Source organism: Cibotium barometz, chromosome 44, assembly GCF_041138505.1.
Source record: "Cibotium barometz isolate CiBa-2024 chromosome 44, ASM4113850v1, whole genome shotgun sequence".
Taxonomy (NCBI): Eukaryota; Viridiplantae; Streptophyta; class Polypodiopsida; order Cyatheales; family Cibotiaceae; genus Cibotium; species Cibotium barometz.
The window spans coordinates 19,358,925-19,373,766 of record NC_141089.1 but is presented as its reverse complement, the minus strand read 5'-3'; the positions used below and the strand labels follow the sequence as shown (position 1 = coordinate 19,373,766).

Genomic DNA, 14,842 nt, shown 5'->3' with positions numbered 1-14,842 from the left:
TTAAAAAATATATTATTAAGTTTTTGTGAATCAAAAGCAAAGACAATTAACTTCTTAACCTGTAATGAATATATTCACTCACTCCTAAAACTCCTTAGGTGAAAATCTCAACAATAAAGAGTTCCTCTTTCAAGATGGTTTTGTTCCCCTCTCACGGGTGCTACAGTATAGAGATCAAAGATGTTTCAGCTTGTGATGTGCCACTATTTGGCATTGGTTCAATGCCTATCTGTACCTGGTTGTCCTACTCTCCTACATATTGTTGTCATCATTATGCCAGGAAGAAGCATCAAGGCATTTGGTGATTGATATTTGTACTTTGAAAATATTGGATAATCCGGCAACTTTCCTAGCGAGGAAAAACCCTCATAGCGTGTATATGACAATACCCCTTCGACGATAATAAAAATGTCTCAAGGGGGGGCCCGGGGGTTGACTCCGGACACATTGTGGTGCCTACAATATTCCCCTTATTATGTGGTTTGGTTGCAAGGTTGTTAGGTAAAGTGTTTGATTGCATTGATGATTCAAGTGTTTTGATCCCCAAGCGTGGTTACACTTCTCTTCGCATAACTTAAGAACAAGTCATATCTAACTTAGGATCAGATTCCTCATGTCTCGACTTAGAAAAATGGCTCTGCTCCACTTAAGATAATGATTAAATTCCTACTTGAGGAACTTTCTTGTCCCAAACTTAGGGACAAGACTCTCATGCTCTAACTTAGGAATAGGCTAGATCCAACTTAGGATCAAATGTTCCCAGCTTTGCTTTCCCAACTTAGGTACTTGCTAGGGACCTTCATATATATATATATATACCTAGATGAATCCAGGAACATGCCCAACTTCACCCTTTAGGAACGTGCATATTATATACTCATGGTAGTCAACCCACAAGACTATATAACTATCAACTCCATTATGCATAGTATGGACTAGATACTACGACATCCCCACTAACGTCATCAGTGCCCAATAGTGGGTGTAGAACTCTGTATCAAGATATGCTCTCACACACGCACTCCACACACACACACACACACACACACACACATAAGAGCATATATTCACACAAAGCCCTTCGTATTGAGTTTCTATCAAACCTCCGGAGATGCAGGGCAGACTCAGCCATAATGAAGCCTAGCACTAAGGGAAGTAGCAAATAGAAAGAATTAGTGCAGCAAATAAGTAGTTGATATGGCAAATGCACCGCTAAACCTTCATACTTACTTTAACTTATCCACCTATAGTGGATCCATGTCAACAAGACCTAGTAACACTAGGCCTTGAGATGCTCACAAAACATTTACATTCTGCACATGACGAACCTTTCATATCCAATCTCCTTTTTTGAGATGCAATACATAGCATGCTCATCTTGAAATCTTTACATGGCTCTTAGCCATCTCGAGATGCTTGCTAACATAACTTAGGATCCATGTTTTTTTTTTTTAAAAAAAATCTTGGACCACCTACAAAAACTTATTGGTCTAGTGACATAATCAAAAACATAATCCCACAACTAGATTATTCAAGCATAAGCGGTCCATATATAAGTCAAATTAATATTTCCAACACTCGCTTGAGCATTATAAATCATGGATACCAACATAGGCATCTCTTTATTGTCATTACATTGATTTCTGGAAATCCTGCATCCATGAGGTTATCCCAGCCTTCATAGAACAAAGTAATCTCATATGTAATCCTTGAGTGAGCAGGTGCAGCTGCCTTGTATTTTCCCTTGCACATCACGAGTTACACTCACTAGTGCATTGTCCTCATGAGCTATTTTTGGGCATTGTTGCAACATATATTGTTATTGTTCTTTCCAGGCCTGGAGTGTCAACTGCTTGATGTCCCAATCATACAACACCTTAGCTATCCTGAGCCAGGGTCTCCCCAAAAGCATAGGGTATGATGTTATAACATCAGTTATAGTGAATGTTGCTTGAAATTCCAAACGCTCTACACTAATGTTAACATGCTCAATCATTCCTAAGGGTTGTACTGTTCTCTAATCTGCCATTCTCACTAGAAAAGGAGCTTCCTTCATCTTCTTCAACTTCAGCTTCCTCCGAGTTTGCTCATCCATTATGTTGACACCCACCCTGTCCCCCACTCTTTTTTCAAATGCACATGCATCCTTTTTGTCATCCATTGAATTCCTTCTAGGTGGCTATCCTCCCTCTCTCTCATTTTGTTACATGAGGCATGGCAAAAGCTTTTAATGATCGTTAAGGTATGTTAACTTGCTGATTTAGGTAGAGAGAATGAAAGAGGCATAGAAAAGAATAGGGAGTATGCAAAGTACAGGGTACTGGCTCCCAATCACCCACACCCTCAAAAGAGGGTATTTGCTTCATTGCTGCAAACAGAAATGAAGTACAGAATAGGCTGACTCTGCCCTGAAATATGACTGACCTGAAGGGACGCTTTTTCCATAGAGAAACGCGGCTCTCCTTGACTTGATGTCTGCCTGACAGTGGACTGGTTCTTGCGCTGAATTCTTTGTTTTTCTCACAGGAGGTAAATGCTGACTTGATGAAGTACAGAATAGACTTAATCTGCCCTGAAATATGACTGACCTGAAAGGATGCTTTTTCCATAGACAAACGCAGCTCTCCTTGACTTGATGGCTGACTGAGAGTGGAGTGGTTCTTGTGCTGAATTCTTTGTTTTTCTCCACAGGAGGTAAATCTTAACTTGATGAACTTTGCCTTGCGTTTATGCTCACCAAAAAGCCCTATGGGCGCATGGACCGATGGTTGAGCTGCCCCCTTTTTTATGGTGCCCATATGGGTTGCCCAAGCTATATATACAGGTTGCCCAAGCTGTCTGTTGGCCTTCCATTGCCCCTCGTGTGTTGTTAGTCCAAGTAAACCATGGTTTCACACACACAACCCCTAAATCTAACCTGTAGACCTAGGTAGTGATCTTGGCATTTGATTATATGCCTGTAATTCCACTAGTCGGTGTGGAATGTTTGGTTGAACACAATGCTAACCAATACACTTAAATACACTAAGATTTAATGGACAACAAGCACAATACAAGATGTAATTTACTGAATTGACAAGAGATGCACAATGAGCCGGAACGGCCGGCCCTCCCTCAAATAGAATTTATTGATCTTGGGAGAATCAAGTACATAGTGTCATGGGCATTTCTAACCAAATTTCCGTACCAATGCATATGAATATAGTATTGTTAACAATATGGTTGTCGGTGAATATCTTCAACTTACAGTACCCTCTCAAGTGTCCATGTTCCCTACCATTTGCTCTCTATTGTTCCACCCACACATGGTAGAAACAATCTTCAAAAGAGCACGTAGGACAAGAGAATGCTACACAGGGTATATGAACATGGAGTCCTACTCCTCCCTCTTGCTACTTGCTTCCATAATTGAGCATGATAGCTTACCAATTACAAGTAGAGTCGATGTTAGCGGAAGTGATGGAAGTGTCTGGAGTATTGAAGTCTTCAATTTGTCACGATCTTTCACGACAATTTTCTTCGAGTGGTTAGGGAACCTTGGGAAAGCTTCCCCTATGGTTCAACTTGAGAAAGGAAGGCTAAAATTAGGGTTTGCAGCCAAAAGACCAAAAATTGCAAATAATAAAAGGGTTGTTTTGCTGAATTTCAGTCATTGGGAGTATGTAGGAGAGTGAACATTATCCTCAAGCTCGGCACTAGATATTCCACAGCCATCACACTACCTCGATTCCGTAAGCGAGCCAAAAGGGAGCTTGTCCAATGGTGGCTACTTTATAGGAGGTCCTATAGGCCCACATTGCAGCTGTTAGCTTATGTTCCCAATCATTTCGGCTAGCTTCCACAATCTTGGTCAAGATACCACAAAGAACTTTATTTGCAATGAGAATAGTAGTGGGTGTTTGCTAACACTCACGAAGATCAACCAATAATCTCCTCAACCATACACAATCCACCATAGCAGTGAACGTTGCCTTGTACTCAGCCTCCCAAGTAGATGTGGCAACAATGGGTTGCTTTTTACTCAACCACAATATGCATGAACTGCCAAGAAAAAAACAATTCCCATCAGTGGATTGCCTGATATCATAATCACCAGCCCTGTCTGAACCATTGTATGCATAAAGCTGCAAGCTGTGCCCCCAGGATAAAATAAATCAAGATCCAAGGTACCTTGTAGATAACGGAAAATGCATACACCCACTTTGTTCCAATGACATTCTTGCCCTCTGGCAAGTCCACAAGATCCCATGTATTGTTCTTTATGATAGAGGAAAGCTCATCCTGCATGGCTTGCACCCAATGCTCATTCTTCTATGCTTCTTCATAAGAAGAAGGCTCTTCTGAATCAAAGAGACTCCCCATTGCAAATGCAGAATCCCCATGTTGTAAGCTTCTCAACATTTGATGACATCATTCTTGACAAGGAAATGGTTAACATCACCCTTAACTCTTTGCATGAAGCCCCAATACGAGGCAGACAAAAAATGCAAAGTATTGGTGACCAGTTGTTTGTCTAGGACAACCTCATCAATGTTTAGCAACTATTCCTCTGCAAATCTTTCACTTTGGTGAGGTGATTTGTCATAGAGTCACCCTCATCCATAGAAAGAGTATCCAATTGCCTCTTCAAGTAGGCAACTCTTGCCTCGTTGCGTGTCTTATACATTGCTTCCAAAGTGTCCCATGCAAGATTTGCAGTCTTGCAAGACCGTATGTGTGGAATGATGGACCTTTTGACAGAAAGGGCTATCCAGGACATCCCTCAAATCCCATCTTCTTTGCTCGTGCAGGAGCATGATGTTCTACCTTAGCTCCTGGAGCACTTTGTGCAGCTCCCCTCTAAGGTGTTGCACGTTGCAAGGCAAGTGGATATACGTCATCACCACACACAATGCCCCAAAGCCCTTTGACTACCAGCAGATTTGGAATCTTGAAACGCCATAGGGAGTAGTTTGATCCATCTCGCTTATCCTCCTGGGATTGCACACCAAATACATCGATAGCATCATGAGCCATGATGTCAAAATCCACAATCAAATACCTGCTTTGCAGGCAAACCAAGAAGCACTTACGTGCACTGCCAAGGCAACTCAATGTTTCTGTGCAAACTTTTTGCCTGCAAAATGCAACCTCAAGCAAGAGTATTCTTGCACTAGATTCTCTGTAGTGTCCAAAAACACTCAATGCGTGTACATGTGTGTCAAATCTCTGCTCTGTAACCTTGATACATGCTCCAAACAAAAAAGCCCCAAAATTTGCATACAACTTTGGTCCCAATTTGTATCGATTGCATGAATTCCAGAAAAGCCCCAATATTTGTGACTCCCAAAATACCTCTATTGCACAGTAAAACCTACAAGCTAAAAAAAAGCCCAAATGTATACTTACAATCCGTGGTGGCAGGTGATGAGCATGCACAACAAGGCAAACGGGACCACCACAAACACGACGCCGCGGAGGAAGTCGTTGGAAAAAGCTCGCCAGAAGAAAACATCTAGAGAGGGCTCAAATTGGAGGGTCGCCGGGTAGGCCCTTGGAGAGGGTTGCTCAGCCCAAGTTAGCCTAGAGAGGTGGTAGCTCAAAACAATGTCCTGTTGGTTGAGCAGCTCTATCATGAGCTCCACCCAGGAGGGGAGGAGCCGCCGGCTAGGCTAGGTGGCCGTGGAGCACTAGGCACCAGTGCCGCCCGTTAGCGACAACGCTACAGGGCGCAAGAGAGGAGAGGCAAAGTCGAGTGGGCAGATTGGCGGTCGGTACTTGGCTACTAGTTGGAGATCGACCAGCAGCTTGTCCAAGGTGCGGCCACCCCCAAGAGTCTTAGTGACATTGCCTATGAGATTGCCTGAAGGCTCAACAAATTTGGCAACGGATTCTCCGCATCTTCGTTGTGGGCAAGGCACCGACCCGGATCATTACATGGGGCACTGTCACTTGGGCCACAAAGGCTGGAGTGGTCAGGGCTTATGAGGAGGATGGGGGAGGACTAGGCCTTCAAGTCTCTCACCATCGCATTGCAGCAGTACCAGTCACAGTCCCACCTACAAGCGACTGGTGGCCAGGCTCATGCCAGAGATGGGAGATTTGCAGTAGCATAGCAGCCTAGCACATTTGGCGTGCTAGATGCAGTGAGGCTATCGAGGGTACCCACACTCTGCCGGCTGAGACCATCAGGAGCATATGGCTTCATATCATTCACACTCTCCGTGGTCAATGGGGGAAGTTACAAGGAGGTTCAGACCGCATGCGGAAGAGGTGGGAAGCGTTCTTGAGACTTTGGAGGCCTGGCCCTTTCCTCACAAAGAGAGGTGGTGACCCCATTTGGCATTACTGACCACCAATGTGGTTGTTCCCCCCCAACACCCCCCCGCCCTCCCCTTGTATGAGATAGCCTTCTTCTCACAAAGCAGCCAGCCGGAGGAGAAGCATCTCTTCCCCTTGTGATCATTTGATTCCCGCCCTTAAATGAGGCGAGTTTGTATTTAGTCCTTTGTGGTTGTATCTAGCCCTTCATGACTGCTTTTTCTATAACTAATTGAAGAATCTTTTCCCCGTGAAAAAAAAGTCCCACATGCCGTTGTTGACCCGATAAATAGTACGAACAGTAGTACCCATAGCTCAATCCAAGATCTCCAACTTCATGATGTCCAATAGTATATGCATAATAACATCACTTCCCAAATGCATACATATAAAGAGTAACAGTCCCATAAGCTGTCCATGGTCCCAAATTAGTTCGGAAAAGCTTTAAAAATTGAACATAAATTGTCCAGAAATGGCACAACAACAATATTTCAAATTCTTCACCCTAGTACGCGTCTATTCGTACATGTCTATATGATGTCATAAAGTCTATGCGGCATCCATACATGTCTGTACAACACTTGTACAACCCTGAAACCTACTGTGAATCTCATTCCAGTCCTGAAAACCCTAAAACAACTTGTTTTTGGCTTTTCCTCGCATCAAAGTGTGCCAGAATTCCTTGTACAGAGGGGCCCAAATAATAAGTTGCCTGGCCTTTGCTAATAAACTTGTCCACCCTCATTATTAATGATATGAACACGCTCCAATAACCTACGTTATGCATGTTTTACACACAAATGTACTTCCAATCGTCCCAATGACCTGTCTAGCACATGCGTTGTGTAATCCAAAGCACAAGCTTGTTTTTGGGTGCCCATGATGGTGTCTAGGGAGCCCAAATAACCTCTCATTCCCAATGCTTGTCCAAGAGTCCACAAAACCTCACAATATTGATAAATACTGGTAAATTCTCGTAAATTCTCGAAATGGTGACACGGATGATCGTAGTGACCGAATGCATGCTGATATACTATTTTGGGGCTGGCCATAATGCTTCCCCTTAGGTGTAGGACTGGACGACTTTGAAAAGAGGACAAAAAAAATACATAAAATGCTTTTTCATCCCCTTTTATATGGGCACATGGTCTAGCGATTAGGGCCAACCATGGCCCCTTTTTTATGGTGCCGAAATAACTTGACCAAGCTGTCCCTTGGCCTTCCATTGCCCCTCCTTTGTGTTGTTGGTCCCAATAAACCATGGTTTCATACAAACAAACCCTAAATCTAACCTATAGACCTCAACCCATGATCTTGACACCCAACACAATGTCTAAAAAGTGCCTATCACACCCTATACAACCTTACAGATTGCAAGTGGGTTACATCTGACTTGGGCGGGACTTGCATATAGGCTCTAACACTAACCGGACCCTAGACCCTAGATGGTGCTTGGTGACATGTCCCTAGACAAGGGCTAACAAAATGCACAGTGCCCATCCCAAAATGAGTCCTACGTGTACTGATTAGCTAGAATGGCCACGTGGCACCCTAGTACACTAGGTGTGCACATGACATTTTCTTGTTTCCGACTGGCCTTAGGCCCAAGATCCTCCCATAGTTACCATTTTTGACCGCCGGTAGGCGCCTGTCCACATGCGCTTTTTTTATCCGGCCGTTGGCGATGCTGCCAAGGAAGCAACATGTGGGGTTTTGAACCCAAGACCTCCTGGTCCTAGACAAACACCTCTACCACTTGAGTTGTCACCTCATTGGCACGTGACACATCTTGACCAGCCTTCTCTTTGACTTTGACCATGCAAACGTCGCTTTTAGATTGCAACCATTTCACATGAATGCTTCAACCATAAGGGCTAAATTTGGAAGCTCCTGAATAATTTAATGTAACATGCGTTGCGGAAGCGTGTTCATGATTAATGCTAAGCAAGGAAGATTAACGCTAATCCAATGTTTAGCAAAGACACAGAACAGAAGGAGAGAGACACCTAATCTACTGTATATTGCCAAAACATGCTATATATACAATGATCTTGCTGATTCACAGCTTCATGATGCATACCAAAGATCCTTGCAACCCTCTACTTGCAATCAGACAAGAGAAGCTCCTGTTGATCCACCACTGTGTCCTTGCACTAGATAGATAAATTATCACATTTCCAAATACATCCTTGATGCCCCCAACCTCCATCTCAGCAAACCGGAGCTGAACCCAATCACATGCATGAACATCCTCCAACTTTATATATTTTGCACCATGGATTGGGCCATTTCATTTTCCAACAAATGATGCAATTTTTACAAGGATCATGTCCTCTACATATTACCACTAATGGTTTTATTCAGAGACCAAAGTAATGGCAAAAGCACATGTCCCAAGCTATGAGGATTACCATTTGGTGCAAGACGGGTATGTGAGGATCCACAATCACGTAGCACTTGCAGCATTTGCCAGCTATGTCAGATGGGCAAGATGGAGACAACCTTTTTAAATGCTATGTCTACTCTGAGATCCAAGGTAGATATCATTGCTTATTCTAGGGGGGTTTTAGGCCTCTATCACAATTTATTTAGTATCCTGATCAGCGATGCATGGGCCGCTTCTTCTCGCGGTGAAGCAGTTTCGACACACAATCTGATGACTTTTACTCACGACAGCCATTACCTCTTTCTTCAAAGTGAAGAGGGAAACAAAAAGCGATGTTGAGGACATCAACTTGCAGGGACGCAACAAACCTAGGCTATTTCTAAATACCTTTCATGCACACCCCTTTAGAAACCTTTTTCACAGCAGCCCTAAGGTCACCTACAGGAGTAAGGATAGAGGATGCCACCCAAGTGATAGTCACCAGACGCCCCAGGCCCAAAACTAGGAATCCATCAATGCCCCTTCGACACTTTTTTCACAGCAGCCCAAGGCCACCTACAGTTTTTCACAGTATCCCCGAGGCCGACAGCATCTGGGGCTGGCCAACCAGCTTCCTAGCATAGTCTATAAGCACAAAGTCATCATTCAGCAAGTCAATGAATTCATTCATCATATCATCAGTGTAGAATGTCAGTAGAAGTCAAGTAGGGGCCAGAGGTCACACCTTCGGGGCTGACCAAGGGCTCAGCCCCACCTACAGGAGTAAAGATAGAGCATGCCACCCCAGGCCCAAAACCAGGCGTCCAACCAATAAGAGGTGAAGACTGATAGCCAAGATCTGGAGTCGGCATGCTACTGAAACTACATGTTTATTTCTAGGAAATGCATTGCTGTCCGTTATCTTAATGAGGAAGTACTTATGGCTGAGGCTCATGGGCATAGGATACATGTGATGAATCCTAGAGAGACACAGAAACCACGAATATTCATCACCTCCTTTTAGAATACAAAGGATCATATGACGCCACATAGGGGGAAATCCACCTTTGAGCGGCTAATCAGACTTAGGTGCATCCTTCTCTCTGTGCACGCGTGCAGAGGTGCACACTTGTGCATTTGGTTCACTCTGTACATGCCATTAGTACAATACATACAAACATGTGTATTTAAAATCTTAACTTATTAATTTCTCAACATTGAATAAACAAATGAGAATATGAACAGTAGCATGATGTTTCATTTGTATTTGTAAACCTTTTAAGCTAGTGACAAATCTCGCTTGAAACGGCAGCATGATGTTTCATTTGTATTTGCAAACCTTTTAAGCTAGTGACAAATCTCGCTTGAAATGGCAGCATGATGTTTCATTTGTATTTGCAAACCTTTTAAGCTAGTGACAAATCTAGAGCATCATTCTTGAAACAAGGCCACAACTTAAATTTGTGGTTCTTAACCTATTATGTATATTTCAAATGTAGATATATTTAGCAAGGTTCTACCTTAGTGTCTCATCAAGATAGACAGGCAATCTATCCTCTTCATTGAATGCAGGTATGATGAGAGATATGTACTTCTGTGCAGGATCAAACAAGGAAGGACATGGAGTCTGCAGTTTGGTCCAAAAAAAAACACAAATATCATGAGAAAGGACAAGGTATACATGGACTTTTTCAAAGCACACTTCTCACCCAATCTCATAAATACATGTAGTTAGCATGCTCCTACCTTCTCAAGAGATGTGGGATCCTCTAAACTTGCTGTTGTTTGTGCAGTACTGCAAGCATATAAATTTTAGTTAGTAACACAAGGAAAAGCCCTCAACATCAGCATTAAATTCAAAGTTTAGAGCTTCATACAACATACGAAATTTATATGCGAATAGTCCAAGTTTTTTCTTTCACGGGAAAGAGATCCTTCTATTAGTTACCAAGCAAAACAGCCATAATGGCTAGGTACAAACTCGGCTCCACATAGGGAAGCCAAAGTCAAGAAACTAAAAAAAAGAGCGGATGCTCTTTGTTGGACTATGTTCATCTCCAGGTTTTATCCCATTTATTGCACCATTTATGCAGCATATTTATATGATGCATTTTAGTCAGTATTTTCCCACATTTTTAGGCACTTTTCCCCAATCGTAGGTATTTTTCACCAGTTGTGGGTTTCTTCTACAGGCCGACGTGGCTATTTGTGCTGTATATAAGAACGCACTTTTTGTAATTTAATTGATTCATCATTTTGCTGAAGTGTTGGATCATCGTTGGCTGCTCCAAGTCTCTCCTTAGCTTCTGCTTGCTGCCTTCAACCATTCTCTCATGGTATCAGAGCTCTATGGTTCTGAGGCCCTTGCTTCTACACTCTACAAGAAGACTAGCAGCCAACGTTTTCGGAAGTCTTCGAAGAACTCTTTGTCGAGCCATACCGCTTCATGAGTTCCGCGGTCCTGAAACTTCGTGAGGAACTATCGTAGTCTTCGGCCTGAGCCATGCTTGAAACGGTGTAGAAGGATCTGTTCTGGAACCATTACTTCTGCTTCATCAACAATGTCTGGTTCCGCTTCGTCTTTGACCTCTGAAGGGAGTGAACCTGCATATGGCTTTAACCAACTGACATGAAATACATCGTGCATAGTCCAACTCGGAGATAGCTTTAACTGCATAGACACCTCATTAATCTTTTTCCGGATGGAAAATGGTCCGAAGCTCCTAAAAGACAACTTTGGGCATCGCTTGCCCACCTGTTTCAGTCTTTGCTTCATAATCCGAAGATAAACCCAATCTCCTTCCGAAAACTTCATATCCCTTCGGTCTTTATTGGGACCTGTCGAGTGTAGGCCTCTTGTGCTTTAGCCAATCTGTCCTTTACTGACTCTAAAATCTACTGGTAAGACTCCATCACTCTGTTCGCCTCTCCGGTACTGAAGACGAAGTCCTGGTTAACAATGACTAGAAAGGTCTTCCAAACGCTGCCTCATATGGAGTCCTGCCAATAGCTGAAGAAAAAGAGTCATTCAAAACAGCTTGAACTAAAGGCAAAAACGATTCCCACTTACCTTGCTGATCGTGGACATAACAATTCAGCACATCAAAGGCCAACTGGTTGTATATCTTTGTCTGGCCGTCTGTCTGTGGGTGGAATGCACTGGAAAAATTCAGCTTAGTACCAAAATTATCAAACAATGCCCTCCAAAAATGACTGGTAAACTTGGCATTGGCCGGACCATGTGAACACACATTAGGTCACATCTTGTATATGTGGCTATTGTACTCCTTTTTATCATTATCATCATACGAGCAAACGTGTTCCTCTCTCTCTCTCTCACGACTCCTGTTGATGTGCCTTCCAAAACCCTAACCCTAACAACCATATCCTACATTTTGGTATCAGAGCAGCTTCGCCTGCCCTATCCGTACAGGCCCTCGCCATCAGCTGCAGCTCGCCATCAACTGCTCGTACAGCTCGCCATCATCTGCCCAATCCACAGACAGCCGTACAGTCCGTACAAGCCTGCTGTTTGTCCACACAGGCGCCGGTTGTTCCGTACAGCAGTCTGCTCCGTACCTTGGCTGACCAGTCTGCTCCGTACAGCAAACAGTAGACGAGTACCTGCAAGCTGTTCCGTACAGCTACTCCGACCAATGTTCCGTACAACAGACAGCAGACGAGTACCTGCAAGCTGTTCCGTACAGCAGACAGCAGACGAGTACCTCCGTACACTGCTCCGGACAGCTGTTCCGTACAACCTACAGCCGACCAGTACCTGCAAAATCACATGGGTAAAGTTTAAAGCTTTACATGTTTTGAAATTTGGGCGTTTTTCTGTGAAACTTTTTTTGGCAGATACAGGGAGGTTTTCTTGCAAAGAAACCTCTATACAGGCTTTTGCAAGGCTTTGGATGCAGAAATTTTGGGCATTTTTGGGCATTTTGGCACTGTGTGAGCGACTTTTGTTGCTCTACTCAGTCAGTGGTGCATTGCAAGCATATTTGGGTCAATTGTACTCAGTGGAGTACAGTTGCTTTCACGGTTGTTGTTTTTGGGTTTTTTGATACACAGGTACAACATTGTGCACTGGCATAATGGCAAATCAACAGCAGAGTGATGTGTTCACGTACTTGTCTAAGGAAGACAAGCTGGATGGCATGAATTACTCCTTGTGGAGTTTAATGCTGAGAAATGTGCTCGTGGCAAAAGGTCTTTGGGATTTTGTTAGTGGTGATGAACCACGTCCAGGTCCATTGGCTCCAGAGACTCCTCCTCAAGGGGGTGCTTGTGGAAGAGGACAACAGGCACAGGCACCGGTTCAGCCACAGCCTGTTCAAAGAACAAATGCCCAGAAGACATGGGATGAGATGCACAAGCCTTATCACTTATTGCATTGTCAATACAGAGGTCTATTATACCTCATATTCGTTCAGCTGGCTCTTCACGGAATGCATGAGTGACTTTGGAGCAGATGTATGCTGCTCGTAATCTCATTTTTGAAAAGAGAGCTAGAAAATCAGAAGATGCATGAAGGAGATGATATGTCTAGCCACTTGAACAAGCTGCAGGATTTGAGAGAGCAACTCATCAATGTGGATGAGATTATTCCTGAGACAAAGCTTGTATCCACCATCTTAAACTCTTTGCCAAGATCCTACTTGGCTTTTCATACCTCTTTGAACCTTAGCATGAGGAATGCTATTGAGCCCCTAAAGTATCAGGAACTTGTTGCTATCTTGTTACAGGAAGAGCAAATCACGAAGAACATGAACATGAACACAAGTGCTGAACAAGCATTTGTGACATGTCAAAAAGGGAAAGGCAAGTCTCAGCCAAAGAGTTCAAATCAGAATTCAGGTGATCGTGGTAAATGCCATTACTGTAAGAAGCCAGGTCACTACATCACAGAGTGTAGGAAGAGGATTGCCAAAGAGAAGGAGAAGGAGTCTGGGTTGTCTATAAAAGATACCTCTAAAGCTCCTCCGGAGACTGCTTCCTTTGTTGAAGACAGGGATTACTGTTTCTACACATGCAGTTATGATGCCTCTTGGTCTTCACAGGCACTCAGTGTGACTAAGCATGCATGTACTTGGTATTTTGATAGTGGTGCTTCAAAGCATATTACATCTCGCAGGGATTTGTTTTGTAATGTATGCCCTGCCCCTGTTGGCAAGACCGTTCAGTGTGCCAATAATGCTTCATATCCAGTTCGTGGCATTGGGGAGATTCAGCTCACAGCCATTGATGGCTCTATTCTTCGCCTTACAGATGCCTTATATGTACCAGGGATAAAGAAGAATCTGTTGTCCATTTCTTCTTTAGCACAGTGTGGTATGCAAGTCAACTTTGATGATGACAAATGCATGGTCAGAGACAAAGCTAATGCCTTGACCTTGATGCTTACTGGTACATTATGTCATGGACTCTATCAGTTGGATGCATTTCAACCAGTGGATCAGTCTGCTTATCATGCATTCACTCTTACTCCAGCTATGGTTGATGCGGAGTTATGGCATGCTCACATGGGGCATGTAAATTTTGGTAGTCTTATGCTTATGCAGCAACATAACATGTTGACAGACCTACCTCTTATGGAGAAGCCTCCAGATCACATATGTGAAGGATGTATTTTGGGAAAAATGCATCGGTTTTCCTTTCCACGTGATCAGGCTCTACGAGCAACTGCAAAGTTGCAGCTTATACACAGTGATCTTTGTGGTCCCATGCAGACGAAGTCATTAGGAGGTTGCTTCTATTTTGCTACATTTATTGATGACTTCTCTCGTATATGCTGGGTCTATCCGTTGACACGGAAATCACAGGTATATGATGCATTTTTGGCCTTTGTAGCACTTGCTGAAACAAAGTCAGGATGCAAGGTTAAGACCCTCCGTTTTGACCGAGGGGGGGAATATGTGTCACACATGTTGAATTCCTTTCTTGAGAGTAGAGGTATCAAGCATCAGTATACTACTGCTTATACTCCACAGCAAAATGGGGTTGCAGAAAGGAAGAATCGGTCACTCATGGAGATGGCCAGATGTATGTTAAAGGCAAAGAAGCTACCACATGTCTTTTGGGTGGAAGCTGTTATGTGTGCTTGTCATATTTTGAATTGATGTCCCACAAAGGCATTGGTTTCCAATACTCCTATTGAGGCTTGGCATGGCCGCA

The 14,842-nt window shown here is 43.4% G+C and overlaps 1 protein-coding gene across 2 annotated transcripts in view; it reads right to left on the bottom strand.

Moving 5' to 3' along the window:
• LOC147613038 (Nucleotide-diphospho-sugar transferases superfamily protein) overlaps nucleotides 1-14,842 on the bottom strand; it is a 73,741-nt gene that overhangs the window by 44,778 nt on the left and 14,121 nt on the right. For both annotated transcript variants that reach the window (XR_015263340.1, XM_086782334.1), the window contains exons 3-4: nucleotides 10,412-10,460; nucleotides 10,186-10,292 (exon numbers count right to left, since the gene is read on the bottom strand). Coding sequence is in view for 1 of the 2 variants with exons in the window: in XM_086782334.1 (XP_086638460.1) it covers nucleotides 10,186-10,292; nucleotides 10,412-10,460 (156 nt within the window). In the remaining variant the exon portion in view is untranslated. The remainder of the gene's footprint in view (nucleotides 1-10,185; nucleotides 10,293-10,411; nucleotides 10,461-14,842) is intronic.